The sequence below is a fragment of the Ochotona curzoniae genome, unplaced genomic scaffold, assembly GCF_017591425.1.
Source record: "Ochotona curzoniae isolate NIBS_2020 unplaced genomic scaffold, NIBS_Ocur_1.0 contig_605, whole genome shotgun sequence".
In the NCBI taxonomy this organism is placed as follows: domain Eukaryota; kingdom Metazoa; phylum Chordata; class Mammalia; order Lagomorpha; family Ochotonidae; genus Ochotona; species Ochotona curzoniae.
The window spans coordinates 3,143,721-3,161,091 of NW_024466491.1; the positions used below are offsets into that span (position 1 = coordinate 3,143,721).

The window sequence follows — 17,371 nt, forward strand, 5'->3', positions numbered from 1 at the left end:
ACACACCCTCTTTCTCAGAACCAGGATGCGCTACAAGGCATCACCTCCTTGGGTTTTTTCCTTTGTTAACCTTTTCCAATCTGATTTTCCCCAGCACAGGTAGTTGGGGGGGCTGCACGGCCACCCGGAGCCCCCGGCGGGCCCGGGAGCAGGGCCAGGGGTGCCCTTCCTGTCGCTGTGTTGGCTGTCGGGAGGTCAGGCCCGTGCAGCGCCCCCAGCCCCCGTCTCCCATCCCATCATTACCCCACGGCCGCGGAGAGCCTTCCACAGAAGCTTCCAGGGCTGCCCCGCCCTCCCTCCGAGCGGTGGCCCACCAGGGGCCCAGGAACAGGTGGGCACGGTTGCACAGGGCCTCCCGGTGACCCAGAGCTCGCACGAGACCACGTGTCGCCGGCTCCTCACAGGCGTGGGGTGCACAGAGGCCCCTCCGGGGACCCAGACGCAACGCGGCCTCCAGAGCCACCGTCCCACACCCAGGGGGACCCACGCCTGCCTGTGGGCCAGCCGGGCCTGGACCCAGGGGGCTGTGTAAGATACCGCGCCAGGGAGCTTGGCCAGGCCCCAGAACCTGGGGCGGGGGGTCCCCGCATGGCAGCGGGGGTCACAGGACTTGGAAGACACTATTTATATCATACCGACCCAGGGGGGCGGCCGGCCTGGCGTGTACCTGCCGCCAGGGCTTCTGGACGCCCCCACGCCCCACCCCGCCCCGAGATTAAGGATCTGTTGTGTTTTGGCCTTTCATGAATTAAAGGCCCCGCCTTGTGCAAAGCCCCAGTCTGCGTCCCGGCCTGCGTCTTCATTTCTGGGCCAGCGTGGGGTGGGTGGGTGGGCAGGCGGGCAGCACCACCACCACCTGAGGTCCCGGGGAGCATTGACCCCGGCGGCCTCGGCCGGGCCCCTGGTGGGCGTGGGCACCTGCCTGGTCGCCAGCCCTGGTCTGAGGGGCTGGAGAAAGCGGATTATCTGAGGTCAGGGGCAGCCGGGGGGGGGGTTGGGGGGCAGCTCAGAGGAGCCACTTCTCCAGTTCCCACCAACCGTGTGGGCCGCGGAGGCCAGACCTCGTGCTTGGACGGGCCCTGGCCGGCTCCGCGAGCTCAGGCCTGGTGGGAGATGGGCAGTGGGGCATGAGGCCCAGGAGCTGACTGCCACAGGCCACGCCCAGCCCTGCCCCGAGTCCTGCCCAAGCGTCCTGCCCGGGGAGGCAGCGGTGATGGCCGCGGTGCCTGGCCTTCTGCAAGCCCTGCTTGGAGTTGGTCCCCCATTCTCTCTCTCTCTCTCTCTCTCTCCCCCTCCCTCTCTCTCTTTCTCTGATTTTCAAACATAAGCAGCAAGGTGTGTGTGTCATGCCCTCTCCCACGGAGGCTCCCCCATGCACCCTGTGTCCCCACCAGGGTCCCCCCCACAGCAATGAGCCATCCTCAACACCTCGCAGGGTGAATCCAACCCGGAACCCCAGGACAACACGAGGAGACGGTCTCCCCCTGGCCGGGGCGGAAGCCTGCAGCTCCATCCCGGTCTCCCTGGTGGGGGCTGGCCTGGCTGGCGGTGGGATTATCGGCTGCAGGTGGGATTATGGGCTGCAGGTGTGTGGGCGCCGCCCCCAGCCCGAGGCGCTCCCAGCTTCCCCTGCACTCCCAGGATGCCGTGGGAGGGAAGGCCGCCCCTCGCCCAGAGCCCCGAAGACACCGCTTGGCTTGGGGAGCCTCAGCAGACGCCCAGCCCCCCGCAGGAACCGTGAGCAGTCCCCCCTCTCCTGGGCCCAGGTCCCCCCACCTCTCAGTGCCCCGTGAGGCCTTTCCCACCCCCGGGGACCCACCAGAGCCTCCCCGTCTTCTGCCGCTGCTGCCAGCAAGCCCTCCTGGATGCTGCAGTTCTGGGTACACTTTTATGTTTAAATTATTTGCAAGAAAAAAAAAATTATTTGCCAGGCACACCGAGATCTCCCCCACCACACACACACACACACACAGCTGTGCCCGGGGCCGGGCGGGACTGGCCAGGGGAGGCGGGCAGACAACTCGGCCTCCCACCTTCCTGGAGCCCCCAGGGTCCCCCAGCTACAGGCCCGCCTCGGCCGGGCTGGGTCGGCCCCGGTCCAGGTCCACTCCTGCTCCCGAGCAGGACGGCAGCCTGCTGGGCCGGAGACCCCAAGGGAAGGGCACCCACATAGTCCGTGATTGAACCCTGCCGAGGTCAGGCCGGCAGCCGTGCATTCCCGCCTCCCGGGGACGCACCTGTGCTTCTTATTACTGACCCTGATTAAACAAACACCCTGGCTCCAGTTAGATTATTACAGAAGGGAAAATGCCAAACTCGGGCCACGACCATGGGTGTTTGTGTGGCCCTGGTCACCACCAGGTAGGCGGTGGGGCAGCCGGGCCTGGCACTCCCACGGAGGCCAGAGCCACTGACCCCGCATAAGGTCATTTCACAGTAGGAAATTCCTCACCTGCCAGCTGCCACCACTTATTCCAGAACATTCCACTGGCCCTGGAAGCAGCCAGGTCACCTTGCCCTGGCAACCCCTGGATCCCTCTGTCCGGGATGTTTGCTGTCCGGTGTTGCGTGTCCCCGTCTCTCTGGAGGGTCTTCCTTGGACCCCCACCATACTAGCGGCTGTGCCCCTGGAGGGGTGGGCCTGGCCAGGCCCCCCGAGGATCGGCAGGCATGACTGGCAGTGTGGAGGGGCGCGCCCCATGCGTCCTGCCAGACTCCGGGGGCGGTGGCGGGGTCTCCCCCGTGGGTGGTGGGGGACCCCATCCCAGAAGCAATGGCCTCTGCCTCCTGGCGTGAGCAGGGAGCCGCGTGGCTGCTTGGGGAGGGCCAGTGCCACGCTGCGGGGGTTACACCAGCTCCCCAGGGACCCCCGGATCTGAGGGGTACAGCTCAGCTCTGTGCATGCTGGAAGGGACGGGGTTAAACCAGACCCGAGCCCGGACCCTATTCACATCGCCAAAAGCCCTGGGGAGAGCGAGCCCCCTTTGCGGGGGCCCCGTGCCTTTGTGGGGCTCCCCCTCCGCACGCCCTCCCTTTGTCTGGAAGCCTGAGAGGGCCCGGAGCGGGCAAACCCTGGCCATTGTCCGTGCTGATTGAAATGCAAGAAGAAAACGCAAATCCACCTCGGGCCGCAGTGGATTCAGCTGCTTGGGTCTAAGCAGGTGAAGAAAAACAGCCTTTGAGAATGCTTGAAAAAGCGTTCTTTCTGCTTCCAGTCGGCTGTGCTGGAGCCAGCTCGGGGCCTCGGCCGGGAGACCAGGAACGCCACAGCGCGGTCCCGCGGGCGCGCCCGTTCACCCCACGCTTGGTCCTTTAGGAAGCGGGTGGGGCCTGGCATGGTAGCCTAGTGGCTAAGGTCCTCTCCTTGCATGTGCCAGGATCCCATACGGGTGCCGATTCGTGTCCCGGCTGCTCCACTTCCCACCCAGCTCCTGCCTGTGGCCTGGGAAAGCAGTGGAGGACGGCCCAGAGCCTCGGGACCCTGCACCCGCGTGGGAGACCTGGAAGAAGCTCCTGGCTTTGGCACTTGGGGAGTCAAGCTGCTCCCCCACTCACCCCTGACTTGATGGAGTGACTGTGGGAGTCATTGGTGGGGTGAACCCCTGATTGGGGGTGGCAGTGTTGGGGTGCTGTGGGAGGCGTTGGCATCAGCTGGCTCCAAGGGATGGGAGGGGGCTCTAGGCTTTTGGGGGGGTCCCGGCCCTAGGTTGCCATGGCAACAGTGCAATGCACGGGGTCAGGTCCTCCAGGAACCGGGGGTATGCCAGGCCCCATCTTGGATCCTGCAGGTCCCAGCCAGTTCCCCAGCCTGCTGACTTGCTGGTGGGTGGGGCTTGGGATGGCCCCTCCCCTCCCTGGGCTGGCTCCACCCCCTCCCTGGGCTGGCTCCGCCCCTCCCTGGGTCTGGCCTCCAGTGGGGGACACCCCGCTGCTGGCTGCCCACCTGCCCACCCTGGCGCTGCTTCCAGCCCTGCCACCCAGCAAGGCGCCTGCAGGGGTGCTGGAGGGTGACCATGCCTGCGCTTGGTCCTGGGACCCCCAGGGAGCCCCCGGCTGGCGGAGCAGACCCCTAGACAGGAGACTGACTCTCCATCCTCTGTTTCCCATGAGTCTGGCCTGGCGCGATGTCCAAAGCCAGACCTGCAGCAGTGGAGTGGAAGGTTGGGGAAGAGGAGGTAACAGGCTGTGGGGGCGCCCGGGGGGACCGCAGGCGGGGCCAGCACAACTGTGCTCAGCCCTGACCCGGGCAGGAGGTCTGACCCCCTGGAAGCAGCGGGTGGTGCCCGCGTGCTTGGTCCTCGGTGCCGCCTTCCTGTGGGAGAAATCTGGAAGGCTGCGGCTCCTGGGCCGGCCCTGGGGAGCGAGCCACCCCACGGGAATGGGAACCTTGCTTCTCCGGCCCCCAAACGGGCTCCCTGCAGGTGGGGCAGCTGGAGGCTGCGTCGGGGCAGGCTGGTGGTGCCCACTTGGCTGCTGCGCGGGTCAGCAGGTGCCCATCCCCATGGTCGGGGTGGGAGGGGGGAAGGTCTTCCAGCCCCCGTGTTATGGGGTCACCACCCCGTGTTATGGGGTCACGTGTCCTGGTGCTCTGTGCTTTGGGGGCCCACGGGCCAGCTGTGTGGTGTCGTGTAGGGCTGTGATGGGGGGTCCCAGCTGTTCTCCGGCAGACTGGGGGGGTCACAGGGACGCTGGGGCGTCGTCGCTGGAGGGGGTCACACGGATGCTGGGGCATCGCTGGAGGGGGTCACACGGATGCGGGGTGTGTGCGGCTGGCAGGGGCTGGCTCAGCAGACGGGGAGTCTCCCAGCAAAGTGGGGGACCACAGCTGCAGCCCTCCCCTCCCCCAGGCCCCCTTGCACCTGAGCCCCCCGCTGAAGGAGGTCCAGCCATGGGACTGAAGCGGAGGGGAAGAGATGACAACGGGACCCCCGCTGTGTCCCCCAACCCCAGGGCCCGTGTCCTTGCTGAGGGTGGGGCTTCCTGCTCCCCTCCACTCGTGGGGCCCCCACATCCCGTCTCCTTGTGTCAGCACGGTAACTGGTGTGTCGGGCAGGGTGACCTGGACGAGCCGTGCAGCACGTCGGCCTCGGTCACGGTGGCCGCGACGAGCGCTCGGCCTCCAGCGTGGTGCCTGGGCCGAGGTTGCCAAAGACCCAGGACTCCACACGGAGTCAGCCAGCAGGTGCCAGGCCAGGACCCCCTGCTCCCCCAACAGGCATCGGTCTCCCACGCGGGTGCAGGGCCCCAAGGCTCTGGGCCGTCCTCCACTGCTTTCCCAGGCCACAGCAGGGAGCTGGGTGGGAAGCGGGGCAGCCGGGACATGAACCGGCGCCCCTTGGCAGCGTCAGCTGTCTGGGTGTGCGTGGTGCCCCTCGGGACGTGGGTGCGTCTGGGACCACTGCAGCCCAGAGCGACTCCAGCATCTCCTGTAGGTTGGGGGTTCACTGCGCGGCAGGATGCCTGGTCCCCAGGAGCCGCTGAGGCGTGTTCCGTGTCCCCCACCCCCCAGCGGCTTCCTCCGGCCTTCTGCAGGGGAGACGGTCAGCCCCTGCTGCCCTCTGCCCAGCCCGCCCTCCGCGGGTTCGCGGCCCAGCTGCCCGGCGCCGGTGCAGTCCTTGGGCGTGTTAAGCCACGGGCGGTGTGGGGGCCCTCGCCCCCAGCCTCCCCGTCACTCCCCTCGTGCTGGGTGAGTAAGCACACAGCCAGCACCCAGGGGGGTTCCTCTGGCCGCCAGTGGGCCCCGCGTGCCTTCTCCCGGGGTCAGAGTTCCCACCCTGGCCCTCCTGTCCCTGCACCCACACGCGTGGCCCAGCTGCGTGAGCCTGGCCACGGAGGCGGCGCCCGCCTGCCCGCCCTGCGACACGGCCACACAGGTGGAACGGGAGCCAGGGGCGGGTCGGACGCGCTCCTTTAATACAAAGTTGATTATGTACACGCGGGGCCGGATCCCCCACGTCCACCCCACCCCAGGTGCCCTTCCCAGGGGTCACCCTCGGGTCCGCCCCTCCTGGGGTGAGACCGGGGCAGCTGGGGCCAAAGGGCTGGCACGGTGTGGGTGGAGGGGGCAGGCGCCGCCGTGGGCTCTGCTGCGCGTGAGGGGTCTCCCGCCCTCTCCCCCCAGGACCCCCGGAGGGGAGACGGACCTTGACCCTGGGGTGGGGCCGTTGGATGAGTCTGAAAATTTAGTTTATAAAAAAATGAAACAAGAGGGGTTGGGGAGTAAAGAAAAAGGCAGGAATGTGGGGGGCAGGGCCCGGGGCACCCCCGGCTGCTGAGTCTCCATGATTACAAAAGGGCGCGTGCCCCCCGCCCTGCTCACCCCCCACCCGGGCCTGCTGCGCGGGGCGAGCCCGCAGGTGCACACGCGTCACGTCGGCCGGGGACCATGGCTTAGGTTGCATAGTGGTCGAAGCTGCCAAGGTACTCGAGCGCCGCCTGGTAGCAGAACTGGTACTCGTCCTGTGGGGCCGGGGGTGGCGTGCTGGGGTCAGCGCCCCACAGCCGGGCAGGCCCGCCTCGCGCCCCACACACCCTTGGCCTGGTCCTCCCGAGCTGTGGCCCCACTCGGCGCCCGGCCCTCCCCCAGCCTGCACCCCACTCGGTGCCCGGCCCTCCCCATGGCCCCACTCGGCGCCCTCCCCTCCCTGAGCCGTGTCCCCACTCGGTGCCCTCCCCTCCCTGAGCCGTGTCCCCACTTGGTGCCCTCCCCTCCCCATGGCCCCACTCGGTGCCCGGGCCCCCCACCTCGGTTTGCACCATGGCGGGCCGTTGCGTGCGCAGCATCTTCACCGTCTGGAAGATGTCCACCACGCCCTCGTACCGCATGCGCTCCAGCACGATGCTCAGGGTGATGAACACGCCCGTCCTGCCCACGCCGGCGCTGCGGGGCGAGCGGCGGTCAGCTCGGCCTGGCCTGGGCCGCCTGTGTCGCCCCGCCCACCAGAGCGGAGCCCCGCCCCTGGCCCTCCGGCCCCGCCCACCAGAGCGGAGCCCCGCCCCTGGCCCCCGGCCCCGCCCACCCGAGCGGAGCCCCGCCCCCGGCCTCTGCGCAGGCGCGCACCTGCAGTGCACCGAGATGGGCCCATCCTGGCCGAACTGCTCCTTGGTCTTGTGCACTTGGCCGATGAAGTCGATGAAGCCCTCGCCCGACTTGGGCACGCCCTGCTCAGGCCAGTCGGTGAACTGGAACTGCCGCACGGTGCGCGACTGGCCGTCCTGCGCGGGAAGGGGGCCGGGGTCAGGGGTCAGGGCGCAGGGCCCACCCCCGGGGTCCATCCCCATCCCCACCCTCAGGGTCCATCCCTCACTGGGGGTCCATCCCCACCGCCGGGGTCCGTCCATCCCCACCCCGGCCACGTCCCTCGGCCGCAGCCGGGCCACCCTGCCGGCTCCCACACTCACCCTGGCGTCGGTGACCTTGAACTCCCGCAGGATGTACTGTGGCATGTTGTACTCGGCCATGGGGTCCACCACGAAGTACTGGTAGCGGGCAGAGCGCTCAGCCGGCCAGTACTGATGGCACTTCTCCTGCGGGGCGGGGACTGGTCAACTCTGCCTCGTCCCGTCCCTGCAGCCCCCCACTCCTGCACCCCCAGCTCACCCTGCCCTTCTCCCAGCCCCCCACTCCTGCACCCCCAGCTCACCCTGCCCTTCTCCCCAGCCCCCCACTCCTGCACCCCCAGCTCACCCGGCCCTTCTCCCAGCCCCTCCACTCCTGCACCCCCAGCTCACCCGGCCCATCTCCCGCGGCCCCCCACTCCTGCACCCCCAGCTCACCCGGCCCATCTCCTGCGGCCCCCCACTCCTGCACCCCCAGCTCACCCGGCCCATCTCCTGCGGCCCCCCACTCCTGCACCCCCAGCTCACCCTGCCCTTCTCCCCAGCCCCCGTCTCCTGCGGCCCCCCACTCCTGCACCCCCGGCTCACCCGGCCCTCCTCCCCAGCCCCCGTCTCCCACAGCCCCCTGGCTCACCCGGCCCATCTCCCGTAGCTTGCTCAGCATCACCACGATGGTCGAGTTGTTCTCCCACAGCATTCGCCAGAAGTCCTCGGTGGTCTCGGCCAGCGGCCCCTGCGTGGCCATGTAGGCCTTCTGCTGCCTGTGGGGTGGACGGGGCCACGTCAGCGGCTGCAGGGTGCCCTGCTCGACGCGGGGCTTCCCGGGCCGCCCCCGGGGGCCGGTCGCACCTGTAGCCGTCGATGAAGCTGGCGTTGATGTAGTCGGAGCCCTCCACGCCGCGGATGGGCTGCAGGCAGACGCGCGTGCTCTCGTAGGGCATGATGTTCACCAGGCGGTTCTTGAACTTGTTACAAGGCAGGTTGGCGCTGATGAAGCGAGACGTGTGGGCCTTGGAGCTGGCCAGGCGCTGTGGGCAGGGCAGGGCAGGGAGCGGTCAGCCAGGGCCCCGCCAGGCCGCCCCTGGACCCCCGGCCGCCCCTGCACCGTCGCTGTGCCCAGGCCGCCCCTGCACCGTCGCTGCGCCCAGGCCACCCCTGCACCCTCGCCGCCCCACCCAGGCCGCCCCTGCACCCCCGCCGCGCCCCGCACCTTGAACTCGAGCTCCATGCCCGTGACGTGCTCGCCGGGCTCCACCTGCGCCAGCTTCTGGATGTAGGCGTAGAGGCTCCGCGCGGGCACCTCGGTGCTGCCGCAGCCCACGGCCTCGAGCAGCGCCTCGTGGATGAAGCTGTACTGGTCCTCCGTCTGCACCATGTAGTTGCGCTGGGCGCGCATGAGCGTCACGTGGCCGTACACGTCCACCGTCTTCTCGGGCCGGATGCGCTCCAGCATGGCGTCGATGACGATGAAGCAGCCGGTGCGGCCCACGCCGGCGCTGCGGGGGACAGCAGCAGGCCCGGGGGTTGGGGCGCGCCCGGGGCACGCGTGGCACATCCCGGGGGTCCCTGGGGGCGCGTCCACGCACCTGCAGTGCACCACCACCGGGCCGGCGTCCGGTGGGTTGCAGGTTTTGACACGCCGCAGGAAGGCCAGGAAGGGCGTGGGGTACTCGGGCACGCCGTGGTCGGGCCACGCCGTGAACTGGAACTGTCGCACCTCGCGCTTCTCACTCGAGCCGTTCTGGGGAACACGGGGTGTGGGGCGGTCACCCCCTGCCGCCCTCGGCAGCCCCAGCCCTGTCTGGGTGGGGGCGTCAGATCCAACAGGACAACGCCTGGCCCCCCCCGACCCTGCGCCTTTCCTCTGAGCTGGGGAGGGGGCTCCATCCTTCCCAGGCCCTGTTGCGGGGTGCCCTGGGACTCCTCGCCCGGGCACCCCACCGCAGCCAGAGGCGGGCTCTGCCCTCTGCCTTGCGCGGCCCCTGGGGTCGGAGCAGAGACTGGGCTCTGCCTTCCCACCAGCCCTTCCCGCGTGGCTCCTCTCCCCCCGGTGCCCGCGCCCCTGCCGGCCTGGCAGGCCCACCTTGTGCAGAGAAAATGTCCGCACACAGAACGTGGCCAGCTCGATGGTGTCCAGCAGCGTGACCTGGATGAAGCCGTAGGTCTCGGTGCCGCGGTTGGGCCAGTACTGGTCACACTTGATCTGCTCAGGTTGGGGGGAAGAGTTGGGGGGTGGTGAGCGAGAACGTCCCACGTGGGCAGGGCCAGCGCGGGCGGGGAGCGGAGCCGAGCCTCACCCGTGACTTCTCCTCCAGCCGGGTCATCATGACGATGGTGGCAGAGCGCTGCTCCCATACCATGCGCCAGAAGTCGCCGAAGGTCTCGGGGAGAGGCCCCTGCGTGGCGATGTAGGCGTTCTGCCGCCGGTAGCCGTCCACGTAGTTGGCGTTGATGTAATCACTGCCCACGATGCCTGAGGACCAGAGGCCGGGCACGTGCTGCTGGGGCGCGGGGCTAGCTCCGTGTCCACCCGTTCCCCCAGGCTGACCGCACCCCGACTCTTCTCCTCCTGGATGCCCCAGCGCGCCCGGCTCCCCACCCGACCCCCGGGGGCAGCGAGGCGGACCTTCGATGGGCTGCAGGATGACACGGGAGTGGTCGTAGGCGATGACGTTGGCGTAGCGATTCTTGGGCTTGTTCACCTCCAGGTTCGAGTGCTCCCAGGTGAACTGCTGGCCCGGGTCAATGGACTGCGGGGGGGAGGCGGGGCCGTGCAGGTGTCAGCGCGTGTGCGTGTGGAGGGGACGCGCACGTCCACGCACGAGGCACGGGGTGGTGACAGCTCACCTCGTACTCCTGTGACAGCTTGAGGCTGTCGTTGGCCTTCAGTCGCTCTGTGTGCTCCGCCATGTCGGCGATGGGGATGGGCGGGTGACTGAGCATGCCTGCGGGCAGAGGCCGAGGGCACGGGCTGGTGAGCCCCGACCCAGCTGGGGAGGGAGGGCGGCCCTGGGGGGACGGCAGGTGCAGCTGCTGGGGTCCAGGTGTACCCCCTTCCTGTCGTTAGTGGGGGCGGTCACAGGGTGACATGGGGGTAGACTGGCCTGCCCCACCACCCCATGCTGGCAGGTAGAGGTGGGGAGGGGTGAGAACGAGGCCTGCCAGGTGGCCCCCAGCTTGACCGGGGAACAGTGACTTTAGGGGAGCCCAGCTCTGTGGCAGAGGGCACACACAGCCAGGACTGGGGCTGGAGGCCAGCCAGCTGGGGCATCCCACGTGGCAGCAGCGCCCCAGGGGAGGAGTTGGGGTGCTGAGAGGGCCATGGTCACCTATGGCCGGGCGGACGGAGCCAGCCCCAAACCTGACCTCCTAGTGGGAAGGAGTGAAAGAGGCCCAAGCCAGCCTGGAGACGGGAGCGTGTTGAGGATGGCACGCGTGTGCTCTGGGAAGTGGGCACTGCAGCCCCCGACCACCCCCATGTGGGTGACGGGAGGCATGGCAGGGAGCAGGTGCGAGGCGAGGCCGAGCGTGGGGGACGCGAGGGGCCGGGCCGTACCCGGGGTCTGGAAGTTGATACGTCTCATCTCCACGGGGTCCTTGGGGTGGTGGGGCGCCAGGTCGGCATTGTTGAGTAGGCACTTCGTGCGCGGTTCCGAGTCCTTCCGCTTGCTGGGGGACGCGAGGGGGACGGAAGGACACGGTGAGATAGGTGCTGGGAACGGCCCGTGGGCGCAACCCACCCCTTCCCCCGTCGGGGGGCAGGAGGACCGGGCAGGCTCTCACCTGTCGGGTTTGCTGCTCCCGGGAGTCAGCAGGCACAGGAAGGAAGGAAGGAAGAAGCCAAGGTGAGGGGGCGGCCTTTCTCCAGCCCCGGTGAGCTCCAACCCCGCCTTCCTGGCCCCCGCTGGCCCTCCCTGTGGAGACGGTGCTCCGAGCACCGGCCACGCGGCCCCTGCTGCTCCCCGGGACGGAGGGGGGACCCACTTCTTATAGAGCAGGATGGCGATGACGATGCAGATGATGAAGACCACGGCCAGCACGGGCCCAATCACCCAGATGAGCCCCTCCTCGCCGTCCACGATGGGCTGGGGGTCCGGGTTATCCAGCTGGAAGGGGTCTGAGAAGGGGCTGGCTGCAAAGGTCTGCGGGGGGCGGGTGGGGGGTCAGGGACGGGAACCGTCGTCCGGGAGCACCTTTGCTGACCTCCCACAGGACCCTGAGCCCTCCCCGGCCCCTCGCATGGTCCCTGTCCCCCCATGCACTGTTAGCCCTCCCTGACCCCGCGCATGCACCCCGAGCCCTCCCCGGCCCCTCGCATGGTCCCCGTCTCCCCACGCACCCCGAGCCCTCCCTGACCCCATGCACCCTTAGCCCTCCCCGGCCCCCCATGCACCCCGAGCCCTCCCCGACCCCCATGCACCCTGAGCCCTCCCTGACCCCATGCACTGTTAGCCCTCCCCGGCCCCCCATGCACCCTGAGCCCTCCCTGGCCCCTTGCATGGTCCCTGCCCCCCTGTCCCTGAGCCCTCCCTGACCCCACGCATGCACCCCAGCCCTCCCTGACCCCATGCATGCACCCTGAGCCCTCCCCGACCCTCCCCGCCCCTCGCACGGTCCACGCACCGGCTCGCTCTTGGCCAGCACGGCCAGCACGAAGAGCACGTAGCGGTGCCCCGGCTCCAGGCCGCGGTTGTCGAAGCCCCCGTACTGCTTCTGGTCCCCGGGCCGGAAGCTGGCGGGCAGCGCCGAGAAGCGGGCGGCGATGTAGGGCCGGGGCGCCTCGAGCTGCCGCGAGTGCCGCAGGCTGCGCCTCTGCAGGCGGGCCAGGTCCTGCAGGAGCTGGGGGCGGGGCCGGGAGGGTGGTGGGCGGGGTCAGGACGCGGTGGGCGGGGTCAGGACGCGGTGCGGGCAGGGGCGGAGTCAGCGCAGGCTGCTAAGGTGAGTGGTGTCAAGGGGCAAAGGGGTGGAGTCATGGGCGGAGACACAAGGCCAAGGGGGAGGAGTCGTGGGCGGCCCAGCCCCCAGAGGCGTGGCCAGGTGGGCGGAGTGTCCGGATGGGTGGGGTCTCGGCCCGGTGGGCGGAGTCCAGGGGCGGGGCTCGCGCAGCCTCACCTCCTCCAGGTCCATGTCCTCCGGGCTGCCCAGCGGGGTCAGGAACTGTCCGCCGCGAGACTTGCGGAGCGGAACCATCACGATGAAGTAGCTCCTGCTCGGGGGCGACAAACGGAGCGTGAGGGGTGCAGGCTGTGTCCCCACTGTCCCCACCCCGACCCGGGACCCCTGGGAGCCCCCGACCTCCAGGACAGCACCCCTTCTCCCACCCACAGCCTCGGGGAGTGTGAGGGGTGCAGGCCGTGTCCCCACTGTCCCCACCCTGACCAGGGACTCCCGACCCTCCAGGGCGGCACCCCTTCTCCCACCCACGGCCTCAGGAGTGACAAACGGGGAGCGTGAGGAGTGCAGGCCGAGTCCGCACCCTGACCAGGGACCCCTGGGAGCCCCCGACCCTCCGGGGCCTCCAGGGCGGCACCCCTTCTCCCACCCACGGCCTCTGGGCCGGGCATGGAGCTCTGGCCGTGTCTCCACCCAGAACCTGGGTCCCCCAGACCCTGCTGGCCACGCTGGCCCCAGGCCTCTGGGCCGGGCACACGTACTGGACGGGCACGGGGCTCTGGCCGTGTCTCCACCCAGAACCCGGGTCCCCCAGACCCTGCTGGCCACGCTGGCCCCAGGCCTCTGGGCCGGGCACACGTACTGGACGGGCACGGGGCTCTGGCCGTGTCTCCACCCAGAACCCGGGTCCCCCAGACCCTGCTGGCCACGCTGGCCCCAGGCCTCTGGGCCGGGCACACGTACTGGACGGGCACGGGGCTCTGGCCGTCTGGCAGGTGCACGGTGATGTAGCCTTCGGGGTCGGGCTTGGGGGCCACGCTTGGCTTGCCGCTGAGCAGGTTGAAGGCCGTCCAGGCGGTGACCGTCTGCTGCAGGCCGCCCAGGCTGCTGCCCCGGTTGGTCAGCACGAAGTTGTAGAAGGTTTGGGGCTTCAGGCGCGTGATGAGTTTCTTTGTGCTGCGACCGTCCACGTCCAGCGTGAGCCCGTTGTACTGGATCTGCAACGGGGCCGGGGCCGGGGTGGGCTCAGCTGTGGCCCACGGGGCCCTGACTCCCGGCCGGCCTTCATCTATGGTCCCGGATCACCCACGCTCGGAGGGTCCCCGGCACCCGTGTGGGAGACATGGAGCTCCTGGCTTCGGCCCAGCCTGGGCAGTTGATGGAATTTGGGGAAAGGGGAGGGGATGAACCAATGGCTGGAAGATCCAATTTGTCACTCCCACGCGGGTGCAGGGTCCCAAGGCTTTGGGCCGTCCTCCACTGCTTTCCCAGGCCACAGGCAGGGAGCTGGATGGGAAGTGGAGCAGCCGGGATACGAACCAGCGCCCGTATGGGATGCTGGTGCTGCAGGTGGCGGACTAGCCTGTTTTGCCACCGCAGGAGCCCCTAATCCTTTAGAAAATTTCAAGGGCACCCTAATTCCAGCTGAGCCACGACATGCACCACACCGCCCGGCCCGGTCACCGCCCGGAGGCCCCGCAGTCCGGCCGCACGCACCCTGTAGGGCATGGGGGAGTTGTAATTGTCAGGAAACTCCCAGCTCAGCAGCACCGATGTCTTCATGATCATTTTGACCTTGAAGTTCTTGGGTGAGACTGCGCCGGAGCGGGCAGGCAGGCAGGCGGGCGAGGGAGAGAGAGAGCAGAGAGAGAGAGACCCGTGTGAGTTCAGGCAGGCGGGGCGGGCGGCCCAGGGGTTCCCTGCCGGTCTCTGCCTGGCCCTGGCCCGGCCCTGCCTGTCCTGTCCCAGTGCCCTGTCGAAGGGGAGACGGCGCAACTGCAGAGAGAGAGAGAGAAAACGAGAGAGGAAGAGGAGGAGTAGGGGGATGCGGCGGTGGGGGCGGCGTCCCACCTGTGCCAACGGCGGAGGAGCCTCGGGTCAGACTGGCCTGGAGCAAGCACAAGGAAGCAGAAAAGTGACCACTTACCTGGCCGGGGGACAGGGAGGGGACTGGGGTGGGGGTGGGCGCGAGGCCCGGTCCGCCTGTGGTTGTGGTGCGGGCGTCGCCGCGCCTACCTTGGTCCCGCAGGAAGGTGCGGTAGCGCACAGGGGGGCTGTAGGGGCCGGGGCCCCGGCGCGTATGGGCTCGCACTTGCAGATCGTACGCCGTGTCAGGCTGCAGGCCCCGCAGCGTGAACGCCATCTCGGCCCCGGGCTCGGTGGCCGTCGCCACCACGGGCAGCTCGGTCTCTCGTGCGGGGCCCGCGGCGCCCGCCTCCCGCACGGCCACGGTGTACTTGACAATGGCCCCGTTGCGCTCGGCGGGCACGGGCGGCAGCCAGCGCAGGAGCACCGTGCCGGCCGACGCGTTGCCCGCCGCCTCCAGGATCTGCGGGTGTCCGCGGGGCGCGTCTTCGGGGATGTGCAACGCAGCCGCCGCCTCCTCGCCCAGCCCGCCGCGGCCGCGCGCCGCCAGCCGGAACACGTAGGTGGCCCCTTTGTGCGCGCCCGGCGCCGAGTAGCGATCCTGCGACGCCGGGAACTCCAGCGTGGCCAGGGGCGCAGAGTCCTCGCGGCCGAATTGCAGCCGGTAGCCCAGCACCGGGTCGTCGGCGCTGGTGGCCGGGGGTTCCCAGCGGGCCAGCAGGCTGCCCTCGGGGGTCTGCTGCACCGACAGCGTGGGGCGGCCCAGCACTGTGGAGACAAGAGGGGGCGCACGGCCTGCGTTCCTACCCAGCTGGGGCCAGAAGCCATCCTCTGCTGCACGGGGAAGGGCTGGGGTCGCCACGCAAGCGCCCCTTGCACGGGGAAGGGCTGGGGGACAGCCCGCCAGCTGGCCAGGGGTTGCGGAAGGAGCGACCCCACACGAGGCTCCTTAACCTGCATCGTGGACAAGCTCTGGCCTCTTGAACACCCGGGGATGTGGCCATGGAGAGGGCGCCCCTGCCTCTGTACCCGCTTCCCCCCATCTCTACAAAAGCTTTTGCCTCCTGCAGTTCCACTCTGGCTGGGGGAGAGGATGGGAGATTTAAAAATAAACCTTAAGGGTTGCAAAGAGGGAGACTGAGGCCCCCGGGGGAGGGGGGATGTACCTCACCCAGCCTGGGAGATGGGGCAATGAGGGAAGCTTCCTGGAGGAGGGCCCTGCACCCCGCCCTGCTGCTCCCCCTGCCTGGCTGGGGAGCGGTGGGGGGCCGTGGGGCTCGCACCTGCTCCCTTGGTGGTGACCACCTTGGGTTTGCTGCGAGCACCGTCGCCTTTCATGGTGTAGGCGGCTACGGTGATGGAATAGGAAGTCTCGGGCAGCAGGTCTGTGATGACCATTTCCTGGGGGGAGGGCAGGGGGCGTAGTCAGCATGGGGGCGTGTGGGAGGCACCCCCAAGCGCACACACGTGCAGGTGAGTCCATGCAGGGACCACGCACATGCAGCCTGCCGACTCTTCCCCGTGGCAGCCACCAGAAGGCGTCTCCGAGCGCCCCACACCCTAAGGGTTAAAATCGGGGTTCTCTGGTGGAGGGAGGGTCCCCTTCTTGCTCTGGCCCTAGCCACACCTGTGCCAGCTCACAAGCCCAGCAGCTAAACATTCAGGGATCCTGCAAGAAGTTCCGGGATAAGCAGACGCAACTTCCACTCCAGCCTGGGGTGCACACACAGCGGGAGCGTCCGCCTCCCGACACGGGCAGCATTGCCCATCCCTCCAGTCACAGCATCTTCACCTTGACCCTGCACGGGCGCGCACCTCCCTGGACCAGCGCCCTGCTGTTCCTGCCTGAGCAGCGGACCTGCACCTGCCATTCCGGCCCAGGGGACCTCCCCAATGCGCTCCCCTCCCACCATCATGCCCATGCCCAGGGCAGGAGCGCACAGCTCGCCAACTCCCGCCAGCGTGCGTGTGTGTGTGTGTGTGTGTGTGTGTGTGTGTGGGTGGTGGGGGCAGGGCCGCAGGAACACGGGGCTCCTGCCTTTAAGGCCTTCGTAGCAGCGCCCCAGCGACTGGGGGTGGCCAGAAGGTGGAGCATCCCAAGGCCAGCCCAGGCTCTGGCGGGAGGGTGTGGCTCCTGCTGTGGCCAGGGACCTGACCAACACCACTGCATGTCATCTCCGGGCCCGCCTCCCTAGGTCAAGGTGGCCCATGCCCAGGTCTCCCGGCCCCTCTCTGCCTCCAGCATACAGCGAATGCAAAGATTGAGGAGTGGTCCTTGCCCCTCCAAGTCCTACATCAAGTCTAGGGGCACGGAGCGCTTCGGGGACAAAACTGTGTCCCCACGGCTGAGCCTGACAGGCGGAAACGCCAGCTCACCAGGGCCTCTGGGCACCCAAGGGCGACGGGGGCAGAGGGGGGAGGCGCATGCGGGCCCCCAGCGAGGAGACCCTACGACTGGGGTGGGGAGAGGGACGTGCGGGGTTCACAGCACAGCACGGCCCGCGGGAGCGCACGGCTAGGGCGCTACTCACATATTCGGCCGTGTCATCCATCTCCCACTGTGCGCGATGGGAGAAGAGGGGGCAGGTGAGCCGCAGGCGGGGCCCCGCAGGCCCGCCCACGAACCCCGTTCCCCGCAGGACGCACCTGCGCGTCGGCCAGCATCACGTCCTTGATACGGGGCGGCCCGCGGGCCTCGGCGCCATCCATGCGCACGTAGTGGACTTGGTAACCACGAATCTGGCCATGTTGCCGGCCGGGCGCGGGCGAGCGCCACAGCACGCGGATGGCCGTGGCGTTGAGCGCCTCCGCCTCCACCTTCCGCGGCGGCGCGCTGGGCACTGGCGGACGGGAGGGGAGGGGCGGCAGGGTCGTTACCGGGATGCCGGCTCTGCCCCCCGGGGCCAGCGGGCTTGGGAGTGGCTGCTGCAGGGGCGCGCGGGGTGCGCACAGCCCTCCCCACAGGCCCCGCTGGGGACCCTCTGCACTGGTCGGAACCACTTGCCCGGGGTTCTTAGAATTTGAGCGGGCTGCATCTGCTCCAAACACTTTCCAG

At 69.1% G+C, this 17,371-nt stretch overlaps 1 protein-coding gene across 1 annotated transcript in view; it reads right to left on the reverse strand.

The window, feature by feature from the left end:
- Positions 1 to 6,334: 6,334 nt before the first annotated feature.
- PTPRS (protein tyrosine phosphatase receptor type S) overlaps positions 6,335 to 17,371 on the reverse strand; it is a 41,934-nt gene continuing 30,897 nt past the window's right edge. The window contains exons 15-37 of the mRNA XM_040990667.1: positions 16,963 to 17,156; positions 16,848 to 16,874; positions 15,600 to 15,717; positions 14,467 to 15,084; positions 13,948 to 14,045; positions 13,195 to 13,448; positions 12,451 to 12,544; positions 11,962 to 12,177; positions 11,323 to 11,480; positions 11,122 to 11,133; positions 10,895 to 11,007; positions 10,186 to 10,328; positions 9,965 to 10,088; positions 9,636 to 9,811; positions 9,422 to 9,541; positions 8,925 to 9,079; positions 8,549 to 8,834; positions 8,188 to 8,366; positions 7,973 to 8,099; positions 7,402 to 7,527; positions 7,061 to 7,215; positions 6,745 to 6,880; positions 6,335 to 6,459 (exon numbers count right to left, since the gene is read on the reverse strand). Coding sequence (XP_040846601.1) covers positions 6,391 to 6,459; positions 6,745 to 6,880; positions 7,061 to 7,215; positions 7,402 to 7,527; positions 7,973 to 8,099; positions 8,188 to 8,366; positions 8,549 to 8,834; positions 8,925 to 9,079; positions 9,422 to 9,541; positions 9,636 to 9,811; positions 9,965 to 10,088; positions 10,186 to 10,328; positions 10,895 to 11,007; positions 11,122 to 11,133; positions 11,323 to 11,480; positions 11,962 to 12,177; positions 12,451 to 12,544; positions 13,195 to 13,448; positions 13,948 to 14,045; positions 14,467 to 15,084; positions 15,600 to 15,717; positions 16,848 to 16,874; positions 16,963 to 17,156 — 3,698 coding nt within the window. The 3' untranslated portion in view covers positions 6,335 to 6,390. The remainder of the gene's footprint in view (positions 6,460 to 6,744; positions 6,881 to 7,060; positions 7,216 to 7,401; positions 7,528 to 7,972; positions 8,100 to 8,187; positions 8,367 to 8,548; positions 8,835 to 8,924; positions 9,080 to 9,421; positions 9,542 to 9,635; positions 9,812 to 9,964; positions 10,089 to 10,185; positions 10,329 to 10,894; positions 11,008 to 11,121; positions 11,134 to 11,322; positions 11,481 to 11,961; positions 12,178 to 12,450; positions 12,545 to 13,194; positions 13,449 to 13,947; positions 14,046 to 14,466; positions 15,085 to 15,599; positions 15,718 to 16,847; positions 16,875 to 16,962; positions 17,157 to 17,371) is intronic.